The sequence below is a fragment of the Heterocephalus glaber genome, unplaced genomic scaffold, assembly GCF_053883595.1.
Source record: "Heterocephalus glaber isolate CG9 unplaced genomic scaffold, H.glaber_assembly_v1.0 deba00001755, whole genome shotgun sequence".
In the NCBI taxonomy this organism is placed as follows: domain Eukaryota; kingdom Metazoa; phylum Chordata; class Mammalia; order Rodentia; family Bathyergidae; genus Heterocephalus; species Heterocephalus glaber.
The window spans coordinates 2,276,982-2,289,279 of record NW_028258453.1 but is presented as its reverse complement, the minus strand read 5'-3'; the positions used below and the strand labels follow the sequence as shown (position 1 = coordinate 2,289,279).

The 12,298-nt window shown below is 36.8% G+C and overlaps 1 protein-coding gene across 14 annotated transcripts in view; it reads left to right on the top strand.

Annotated features, from left to right (window-relative positions):
• Ccser2 (coiled-coil serine rich protein 2) overlaps positions 1 to 12,298 on the top strand; it is a 162,851-nt gene that overhangs the window by 137,824 nt on the left and 12,729 nt on the right. For 6 of the 14 annotated variants that reach the window (XM_087201143.1, XM_087201142.1, XM_087201141.1 and 3 more), the window contains one exon: positions 6,076 to 6,160. The exons of 6 other annotated variants lie outside the window; for them this stretch is intronic. In XM_087201143.1, the coding sequence (XP_087057269.1) occupies positions 6,076 to 6,160 (85 nt within the window). Of the gene's footprint in view, positions 1 to 6,075; positions 6,161 to 9,910; positions 10,109 to 12,298 lie in introns of all 14 variants that reach the window. 2 more of the 14 variants (XR_015447368.1, XR_015447369.1) reach the window with 1 other exon arrangement.

Genomic DNA, 12,298 nt, shown 5'->3' with positions numbered 1-12,298 from the left:
AAGGAGAAATCCGAATTCAGTGCAGAAAGGAACAAATGGGGAGATGAAGAGCAATGTGGGACAGCGAGAGAATGAGTGAGAGAGATAAAGAAAAAATAAAATAACAGAAAGAAAAGTAAAAATTTGAAGAGTAGAAAAATAAACAATTAAAAATAACAAAAATAATTTTTTTTTCTTTTTTACAAATAGGAAAAAATAAAAATGATGGGCCTCCTTCAGGGTATGTCTCTGCTGTCACAGTAGGCAACATAGGCATCCGTGTGCATATTCGAGTCAATGAGTCTCAGCAAGCCAGTGGCAGACCTGTGAGATTCAGGCTGATTTCTGGCTGCTAGTCCCAAGTTGAGCTCCCTATCCTCCTGCAGTGTTGAACTCTGCAAAGTTGTACTGCAGATTCCAGTTGCCCTTCCCCTGAAGATAGTGCAAGTTTTGATGAGAGGTAATGGTCCCAAGTGATGATCCCTCCAACTTACTAAGTACGGTGGTCTGGTGTGTCTTTATTGTAGAGATTCTCTTTACTTTTCTGCTGAGCTTCAGTTTTCATTGAGGAGCCTGAGAAGCCCTCTTTCTGTTACTAACTTCTGCTCTATCTTGTGGCCCTCAAGACAAGGGCCTTTTATAATTCCCCTGTGCCTTTGTAGTGTGGGACCAGGTAGCAGAAGAGCCGGAAGGCCAGAGGCGGGGGTGGGGTGGGGGAGGGTCGTGGGTGGGTGGGTGGTGGGTGGGGGAGTGGGCCTTGGAGGCGCCTGCGTGGCTAAGTGGAGCGCCGGATGGTGCTGGGGAGCTTGCTGCTTGGCTCACCTGCTTGGGGTGGCTGGTTGCGCCAGATCGCCAATTTGTTTTTTAATTGCTGTCTTTCAACCCTTTTACTTGATGTAATTATTGCTATAATATATGGGTTTAAGTGCCATTTTTGTTTTGTTTCATTTCTTGCTTTTCTCTGTTACTTGTACCTTTTCCAGAATTTCAGTTCAATTTATATATAGTGTTCTGAGTTTAACTCTTATATGGATATTTTAGTTGTTGCTCTACACATTATGTTATATATACTTGACCATATATAGTCTCCTATTGACATAGGAGAAATACAGCTCCAAACCACCTAAATGTCAGATGTGCCGAGTTTGTTTCCCCTCAGTATTGAAGAATGAATTCCAAGGGACAGTGGAGGTTAAGAGTAGGAAAGTTTTATCACTGAGGCCCTTTGTCAGGGGTAATTTATGCAGCAAAGTCACAATGTGGGTACAACATGGGTCAAACTACCATCAGTCTATAGGATTTCAAGTATAGCCACTTAATTAGTATTGATCTAATAGAGAAATGAGTCACATGGCATGAGTGCATGGAAAGAACAGAGGTATTCTCAGGAAGGGATGGGTCCAGATGCTCTTACCCACCTGGGCGACTGTTGCTCATCTGGACTTCCTGGACCAGGTGGTGCTAATTGCAGTATAATCTCAAGTTACTTCTTATCCCTTAGGGAGGCATGCAGGCCTGGCCACTACATCTGTATCTTGAGGCTGGGCCTTCTTCAGATCCCCCTCCAGTCACAATTCTGATGTCTTTATTTTTGTGTTGATTCCTTGAGAGCCCAGCCCCTCTCTGACTGCATATTAATTTCTATCTATTAGCTGCCTATAATACTATATGTAGAAAATGTATCTCCCTTTAAATCCTCCTCTATTTACAGGTGTCTTAAATATTTTCTATACATATTTTAAGGACTGCATAAGACAATATCATGCCCAGCTGGCCTTTTGTTACAGGAAAAGGGGCTGGGAGCACAGGTTTTCTGTGGCACTAGGAAGGTTACTATGTACAAGTTTGTTGGATTGCTGGGCCACCTTGCTCTCCTGGACTTGCAGCTAGAGGAGCAGGCCATTTGTTTGTTTGCATTCAGTGATGTTTCCAGGTGCTGGCTTCTTCATCATGTAGCTTAGGGTGTATTACAAAAAAAGAAGCTTCCTACCATATTTTTCTTCAGTTCCCAAGAGGTTCGAGTTTGTGTTATGTATAGTGTTTGGATATGGATATATATATATATATATATATCAACATAGTGAGGAAAGGAATAAAAATTTATCCAGGCAGGAATTCCAAGACCTGTGAATATTTATAAGAGTGATCATATTTTATTTAGCTAAGATCAGGACAAGCTTTTAGGAAATGCACTTGAAATGGCTGGGGAGGCTGGATAGGATTTTGACAGATGGCTAGAGAAGGGGAGGAAGGCATTTTAAGGGGGCAGAAATAGAATGAGTAGCTTTCTTTGCCTTTTGGGGCCTAAGCTCTGGTGGCACACAATGTCCTGTCAATTAATAGGTGGACGTCCCTTGACATAGTGGGCAGAGCCGTGTATATATTTATGTGACAAAGTGGTCTCTCTCTCATGCTCTGGCCTATCCCAGAGACTGATTTGTTGGTTTTAGTGAAATAAAGGTGGTGCCACTGTTTTTGTTTATTTCAAATGTCTTAGGTGATTATACTGTGTGGTCAGGACTGACAGGTATTACAGCTCCATCCCTAGATAAATGAGATAGTTTAATTCATTTTAAATCAATAAATAGTTATTTAGAGTTTGCTCTGTACTAGTGAGAGTTAGGCTAGAGAAGACAGGACATTTAATATCTTTTAAAACTCCCACAAAGTGGTAGGGACTGTGACAGATGCTTCCATTATTTTACAAATTAACGATTTAGCAGGAGAGACAATTTGATTATTTGATTGTTTAATGCCATATAAATAGAGAAAATTAAAGATGACTGTGACTCTGGAGTGGGGATAGGAAGAGATATGCTAGAAACTATGCAAACTAAAAGTGGAGGACTCTTAGAGATGAACTATCCCAACCCTTGGATCTGACAAATGAAGAAACCAAGGCTCAAAGATCAGTGACTTTCCACGGTTGCAGGGCTTGTGGAAACCCCAAAACAGGTTGGTCCTGTTGCTGCACAACTTCAACAGGAACTTAACTTCTTGATGTAGTAATTTGTGACTGCTAGTTTAACATATCTCAAAATGATCATGAGTTGTAGTTGAGGTTTGGGCAAAGGTATACATTTAATACAGAACACATAATTTGTAGGATTATACTCAAAAAGTCAAATACAAAGGAGTGCAAGAGATTAGCCACACATCAGAGGCCCAAAGAATCCAGTCAAGGGCCTGAATCCCACATCAGTGTCCCACACAAGTCCAGTTAAAGGCTTAGAGTCCAAGGTAATGTCCTCCGTGAGTCCAGCCAGTAGCCTAGATCCCACAGCAATGTCTCACGCTTGTCTGTGTTGAGGATCTACTCTCGGAAGGTCCAAACTCCAGTAGAAACCAGAAAACCTACACTGGTGGGGGTGAAGGATTTGTGCCATCAGGCTGAGGGATCTACATTGGAGCCAGGAAGTGATGCTCATGGTGAAGATCAGAGATCCCCTGGTGAGAACAGCAGCCATTCCCAGTGACAGCAAGGCCCTGAGTTCCTTCTCTTAGAGCCAAGTTTGCATCATTAAAACCATCCACAGCAAGCTTCTCCTAGAAAATCAACAGCCCCCAATCTTCCCCTCCAGTTGTCATTTTATGGCTGTTGGCAACAATCCTCAGGTGGATCTTCCACGCCCAGACCGCACTGATTCAGTTCAGCTGGGTGTTACAACGTGCCCATTAGTTAATCCACCACAATCCACTGCTGGTCAACTTGATAACCAGACACATTTCCTTAAACCATAGTCTCTAGTGGCAGATTTGTGAAAAGTTAACATATCTTGATCTCTTCAGATTTACATCAATATAACAATTACATATATACAGTTCTTATTGCACTTATTTCCACATTTTGGCTTCAAATTTTAAAACTCTGGATTTCCATTTATGTACAGGATTTAACAACATATAAAAACCAGTCTTACATACATAAATACATAACTACATTAAAATCATAACAGGAGAAAGTTATTAAAATCACAATCCTTGCTTCCCATTAACTTTGAAAACAAGTGGGCCAACACTAAAAGACGTCCCAAGGAACCTTCTGCATCTCAGATACACTGTTCCCTTCTGGTGAAGACCTCAGGTCATTTTTCCATTATCCTGTTCCTTCTCAACAAACACGCTGTCCTGTGTTTCATCCTTGCAATCCACAGCTCTACTGGAGCCTCTCCTCTGGCCAAATGCTTCAAAACACCCTGCTGGTTCTCCGCTCTTAATTTCCAACAGATCTGTCCCAAAGTCCTCAACAGTAACCATGCCACCATCTCAACAATATACTGCATTGACCTTTTTTTGCCACCCAGGCAGCGTCTCCAACACAAGCAAAATGCAGACCAGTTTCCTGCCAAAGCACAACATACATGCTTGGGATCCAGCAGTCAGTGCAGTCCTCAACAGAGGCCTCCCAAGCCTCATCCTGACTAGCAGGATTTCCACAGTACTCTGATATCCTGGGCTCTGACCAGTCTCCCATACAGTTTAGAGTGTACCAGGGCTGCCTGTTTGGTCAGTCTCTCAAAACCTTTCCAAATTGATTCCCAAGGCTTTGATGCTTAACATGGCCAGGCAACATCACAGCAGGTACCCCAGTATATCTGTGTGGATTTGAATCCCACCCTCATCACCAGTTTTGTTGTAGTCGGGGTTTGGGCAGTGAGTAGAAACTTGGCTTTCATTATACTCATAAGGAGGATTTGTTGTTGACTTGTTTGCCTAAAACCTGTGACTCAGAACCACCCAAATACAGAGTTGCTACATATAGTATCTGTGGAGAGCATGTGGAGTTGTACCATATTCAGTATTTTCTAGGCTATTTTTACAAAAGTCTATATGACTAATTTAGTGAAAAAAGTATAATGATTTTTAAAGATAAGATTTGAAAAAAATTAAAAGACAGGATCTGTACTTACTAGACTATTCTAAAGCTTATTAATTCTGTTCAGTTTCTTGTAGCTATTTCCCCCATCAGCATAGAAAATGGATCTTGTTTTGTTTTTATTTTATATTGCACAATGTGGGCTTACTCTTCAGTTTGAAGAAATAGATGATTATACCTAATTGAACCAAGGAATGTTGACAAAGAGGTGGAAAATTTTTTGCTTGAAACAATGTTCATAAAATCTGTAAACACTAATAAAGCCGTATTAGTAATTTGCTAAAACAACATTATTTCTATCAGATTAATTGATATGAAAAACTGCATACTTTCTTTTGCAAATTTGACTAGTTGTGATAAAGATCTATGGCTCATTTTCTTTGATGATATTCTAAGAGCATTTTTAACAGTTTTATTTGTGGATGTCTTTGGATCAGCGAGAAGGCTGTATATTAACAAATGGGAGACCTAATCTAAATCTGGTTCTGTTTGTGTGACACTGAACAGTTACTTACTTTCTTAAAGACCCACTTCTATTTGCAAAATGAGAAGTCAAAGTAAATGACATTTCAAGTGTATTCTAATTCTGATAATCTGTTACTAAAATAACTAAAGCTAAGAAACTGGGAGTTACTCAGATTAAAAAGGGTGCGTGTGTAAGGTGGCCTGCAAATCATATTCTTTATAAAGGACTTACTGTCACAACATCCTAAGTCTTTTTACTGCTGTGTTGGTTCTGCTAACTTTAGCTAATGTTCTTTCTTTTACTTCTAATCCTCTGAAAACCTCTGATTTAAAAAGAAATAATTTTATGTGGTATTTTTATGATTGCTTGATTCATAAATTAATGCATTTTATGTATGTTTAATAGTCTGTCTCCCCTTCTAAAATTCTTCCTTTCCTGCAGAAGATTAGAATTTGCTACTCTAAAGAAATAATATGATAATGAATGTGATCAGAAACACTGTTATTTCTTCTTTGTTAACTACAAATTAGAGGAAAATAATGTACTCTTAAAAATATTTAGTATGTAACTTGTTTGCATTATGGTGTATTTGTAATAATTTGAGCTGCTGTATTTTAAAGTTAATTATATTCTCATTAACACTGTTGCTATGTGTTATTTAAAAAAAAACAAGAAGAAGTATGACTTTGGTTTCTTTATTTTTTGGTTCCCCTTTTTTATTATACCTCCCTACCCTGTCTCTCTCTCTGCACAGGGTGGGTATTCTGCTCCCTCCTTCTCTCCTTGGCAGGGCTCCTTCCAAGGGATCCCACGGACTGTTCCACCGCACCGCAGACAGAGTGAGTCTGTGTTTCTCACTCCTCTCCTGCTCTGGCTTCTTGTTCATGGTATTTCCCTTCTGCATGTCATGTCCCTCCCCAGCACCTCCTCTTCTTGAGAGACCTGCAGGCAGATGCTAAATCAGCTGGTGCAATGCAGTGGTCTCCTTTCTTAACAGATCCTTTGACTGCATGTAAATGCCCTCTACTTAGGGCCTCAGGAAAGCTGTCAGAGGTTAGTTCCATCCTGATGCTATTTAACCCTATTGCCAGTGACCCTAGACCTACCTGTGTGCATCTGTCTTCAACTGCATTTTCTTTTTCTAAGACCTGGAGATACGAGAATTTAAAAAATGTTTTTCATCTAGTTACTTGAGAAACTGTGTACATTCTCCATGATGATTCGGTGGACAGATGCATACTGTTTAGGGAGCAGGCTTGCTAGACCATTGCACATTTCTCAGATATTTCTCAATCATAAGCTTTGACTGTATTTCACTGTTACCTAAAAAATCTTGCAGTTGTTCAAGGTTTTTTTTTTTTTAACAACTAATATGTCTTTGTAATTTATCAGCTGCTTCACAGCACAGCATGGAAGAAATCGCTTTGAATATGCATGGTTTACTAACATTTCTAATGATTTTGTCATTGTTTGACTTTAAAATTTTTATTACATTAAATCTACTTTCCAAAACTGTTTATTAGTTTGCATTGTATTCTTAAGTATTCCTGGTGAGTTGGTTATATTTTATCTTTTTTGAAAAGTCACCCAAAAAAGCTAATATTAATGAAAAAAACAAAGTCAATCAGTTACTTTTATGCCTTCTTCCATGGATTTAACCTGATTTGTGATTCATGTCAATATCATCATTAATTCTCTTTATGTATGTGAAGTGTCAAACATTCAAAAGGAAATTTTAGGAATGTGGTTTACTTAAAAAGTTTTTATTTCTTGAATTAGTAAAAATTATGAGGTATCAACATGAATTCCAGGCAAGATGTGAAGTCTATTTTTTGGTTCTCTTTCCCTTGTGTGCTTTTTTTTTTTAAATGAAAAATACAGTTTGAATAACTTTTTTAAAGTAAGTTATTTAGAAGCAAGTTCATTTCTTTAGGGGAAGCAATGAAAAGAGAAATACTTTCCTACTATCTTTATAAACTCTCCTTTTTAATTTTCCTCCTCTAAAGACTCCTAGCACATGAGGCGTCACTAAATTGCGAGTGAATGGATTGAAATTTCAAAGGGTAGTTATGACAAATAATGTATTCTCAGGCTTTAGCTGCTCACCAGCCTGGCTTGACAGATTCACCTCAAGATTAACTTACCTACCTTTGCACTTATGGAAGCCCCTTTTAACTCCTCTTCCCCTGCCCCTTCCCCTCAGTTAGAATGGAATAGGGAATTGAAATCTAGAGTTAATTTTCTATATTGAAAATAGAGCTTTAGGTTTACTTTAAAAAAAAAATGTTTCTCAGAAACACTCAATCCACTAGTTTTCTTTTTGACCCACTGCTCTCCACTTTCAAGGTCTGTTTGCTGCTTCCCTCTTAGATTCAGAGCTCTTTTTCATTTGCAAGTATGAACAGCACTCTCCTACAACACTGTCATCAGGATCTATTTTACTTCAAAGTCAGACCTCTTCCTTTGCAACTCCAAGTTAGCACAAGGCTTTGGTTCTGCAGATTTGGGGCTACCTGCGGAAATACTGACATGTTGAAGTCTTTTCCTGAGAAAGTTTCTGAAGGTCTACCAACAGAACTACTGGCCCTGGGATTTGGTCATGGATACTTGTAGAATCCTCTTTGTGGAAAGTAATAACCAGAGCAGTTGTTCACACATTTTGACAGCTCTTACTGAACTCTTAGAGGTTTCTTTGGAGGAACAATATGTTTTAAATCACTACACTGTTTTGGATTTACCCTGAGAACACCTGAGGTGGTTTACTAACAATTTTTTAAGTGATAAAATATAGACAAGGGAATCAAATTCTAAGAATAAATATAATGGTTTTCCAGAGTATTTTAGAATAGGTCTCACCATTTCCTACACTAAACTTGTATTTAGTGAGATAATACTTGACTGCACATTTAGTCAGTATATAGTTCTTAGTGCTCATTTTTAGAGAATTGTGTAAATTGAGGAAGGTAGTTGAGGCATTTCCCCTTCATTGTAATGATCATTAAAAATTTCTTTCTGACGCCCTCTTGAGCCAATCATGAGTGTGCTATATTATCTGCTAAATGCAAAAGCTAGGTAGGCTAGACTGAGAGTCTTCAGTTAGGGCAGCTGGTTTTGTTGGGATGATGGGGGAGATGGGAAGGAAGGGGAGGAATGCAGAAGTAAAAATGATTAAGGTGCATTCTGTATAATTCCCCAGCATTAATGTAATAATTAGGTATTACAAATGTACTAAAAGGAGTAGTCAGCATTCAGTATTAAAAGATAACCTGTTCTAAAAATGGGCATAGTGAAATAATAATGTTTATGAGAAATATTTATCCCTGGTCACTTTAGAAAAGCTGTTCTTGCTGAATTTAAGAAAACTCTAGGAAAATGGAGATATATGGAAGTTCCTGGTTTTTAATCCCCTTTCAACTCGCAGAAATTTTGACTTGCATATCTTTTCAGCTTATTAGTTCTACTTCATGATGTTTATCTGCTGATTTCAAATTAAATTTTTTTCTTGGTTAGCAGAAAACAATCTATATTTAGACATACTTAACTGTTCCCTTCTGTCAGTAAAGATTTTACCTTTTCTCCAAATTTATTTAGCTGGCATTGGTGTTGTCTTTGTACGCTGGTTTCCAACTATATAAAATTGGGAATGATAAATAATCTAACCCATAAGAAAATGTAGTAAAATAATCCTTTATGATAAGCAGAATACCTTAGTGGCAATCCCAAATAATGTTTCTTGACAGTGCATGTGCTTATAGGAATAGTAGTGGTTTCACAAAGCATATTTTGAAATAATATCTACTTACTTTAAAAACTAACCAGGCTTTTAAAATTTGTTCTTTGGTACTTGAAAAAATTTAGAAATCTCTGTCTTTACCTTCTATGTATAATAACTTAGGTGAGAAAGGAAAAAACTTTTGTTGTTTTAAAACAACGAAAATGACATGTATACATCTATATATATCTTAGTAATTTCTTAGGGGGTGTTGCCTGATTTCTAAGTTTATATTGTTATAGGAATTGTATTCACCAGAATTACATTAAGAATCACAGATTTATTTTGTCTGATGACCTCTTCCTCTTATAATCTTCAAGGAGGTATTTTCACAAACTGTTTTGACAAGTGAGTATAAATTCATTTTGCAGCACAGCTCAGTATGTATTTACTGAATGATAGTGTGTATTTACAACCCAGTACAAGTGTGTATATATTTAAAATTTTGATAAAGTATTCATGAAGCAGCACTTTCTTTTCAGACATATGAAACTCTTGGTATTTTATTTTCTTCGCTATATTCTATTTGAGATTTAAAAATTCTTGCTAGCAGTTTGCAGTTAGAAAAACACTGGTCTGTTTTGTCCACCCATATTTAATTCACCAGCTTTAACATGAAGCTTAGATAATGTAATATGCATAGATTTTGTATATATAATCATAGTAAAGCCTTTTTTCCAGAAATAGACTTATTATTGTTAAGTGGTGCCTCCTAAGAATTAAGCCTATGCTAGGACAAATTTTTTTGTTGTTAGGAAATAAAATGGTTCAAAAAACTGAAACAAGATTCCATTTGACCCAGCTATTTCCCTTCTAGGTATCTTCCTGGAAGAGTTACAGACATCATATTACAGTGATATATGCACACCCATGTTTATATCACAACAGCTAAATCTTGGAAGAAGCCTACATGTCTGTCCAAACAGATGAATGGATAAAGAAAATGTAGTATTTACACAGAGTTAGTGTACTACTCTGCCATAAAGAAGAATAAATTTGATAGATAAATTTATAGGTAAATGGATGCACCGTGAGACCATAATGTTAAGTGAAATAAATCAGACACATGAGCTTAAATATTACGTGGTTTTGCTTACATGAGAAACCTAAAATATAAAGAGTGAAGTAAAAGACAACAGGAAATAGCTCGATAGATCTTTAGCATATGGGAAGACCAAGAGGTGGAGGGAGGGGGCTAAGAATGGAGGGGAAAGTGGATAAAGCAAAGAACTGAGATGTGTTATATGTATGTACCACCTCTCCACAAGAAATGTGATCATTATGTACTAGTAAAAAATTAATAAATTTTTTTAAAAAGCAGCACTGTGCTGTCAGAATGAAAAAAGAAAGAAAAAGAATGCCTTAAACAGCTGAGGAGCCCAGTGAGAGAGCCAGCTGTGTGGTGCAGGTCAGCCGGGGCGCCCACCCTGCACACTCCCTGGTCGCTGGCCTGTGTACTCTCAACCATGCTTCCCTGCCTTTCTTTATTCTTTGCCTTTTTAGCTGGAGAATTGTTCTCTCTGGATTCATACTCCCTAATTATTCTTAAGATTATCTAAATACTGCATTTTTACAAATTATTCACATAGAAAATTTTATGTATAGTTTTTCAACTTTAACCATATATTTAAGAAAGGGGAAAGAACTAATATTAGTTCAGTACTGTACTCATAATGGTTTTTAATATCTTAAGTGTTTTTCTAGGCATTGTATTTAAATTATCACTTGATCCTCATAATAACTCTTGGAGTCAGAGCTATTATTATCCAGAATTTATAAGGAAAATGTAAATAAATAAATTAGAGTAAATGACCAAATCAGTGACCATTCTAAGTCCAGAGCCTGAATTTTAAGTTTATTGTGGATATAATACTATGACCCTTTATTTAATGCTTATATTTTCTCTATACTGTAATGGCTCATTGTGGAGGAATTAAAAGAACAGATTTTATTTCCTTCTAATCTTTTTATTTTACGTATTTTCAGTTTTTTGCTTTGGTTTTTTTCACATAGTATATTACATAAACTATTTTCACATAATAAGTATTTACAGTCGCCACCTTATCTCTGGATGATAATGCATTATCATATGGATACATTCTAACTGACTGTTGCTTGACACTGGTGATATTTCTAGTTACAGAGATACTATTTCTATTCAGTTTACCCTTGTGTTCTTTTAGGAGGCCATTATTTAAAGGGATGTGCACTTTCTAGGGGCACATGCTCGTACCATTAAAATTTACGTGGCTCAAGCTGATTGACTCCAACATGTGACTGTAATCAATTTTATATGTAAGGGTTAACTTCGGTCTTACCATTTTAATGAGAAATTAGCTCTGAGAGTGACTTTTCTAAAAAATAAAATATTTTTAATGAACTGGAAACCAGGATAATGATAGAAACTGAATTAAATCATTTTACAGTATGATAATCTTTCATTTAAGTGTGGTTAAAATAGAATGTAATACTGTGTGCATTTTTGCAGCTAATTTCAAACATTATTTAGTACAATTATTGGTTAATTAACTAGAAATGTGCACCTAACTCATGGTCCAGTAGGCCTTCCCATAAACCTAGGTATGCATTCATTTCTCTCCACATCTGCAGTTATGGGATACACAAAATTAATATTTTCTGTATAAAGCTCTTTGTAATAATCAGGTTGTGGGATTGTTTCTTTAGCTAGTATTTGTTGCTGTGACAGTGCTTGCAATAGTATATTCTGGATAAATATACCATGTACATTGGTCACACCAAGGGACCTGTACTATTGTGATGTCATTTTTGTTTTCTGAACTACTTGGTATCTTTAAGATACAGAACCATGCACTTAGTCATGTGAAACTGATTTGCCTGTATTGTAAATACTTAAGTTATTCTTAATCACTTTGATAACTTGTAAAAGCAGCTACCAGTAATCAACTTAGAAAAGACATTGAACTCCTAATTTCTTAATTTATAAGTGGTTTATATTTGCCAACTAGTTATTCTCTGTAAATTTTCAGAGATCTAGAGAAATAAGAGCATTCCTGGTTTCCAAAAAATACAAACTGTGATTGGCTTCATGTAAACTCCTGAGAAAAAGTCTTTGAATCTAGTTATACTGGGAACCTAGGTAAATTTTCCCTCGTCATAGTAATGTAGAGCTGCAGGTACAGTCTGCGATGTTGTATTTAAGTTAATATGTTCACTGGTCTTTAAA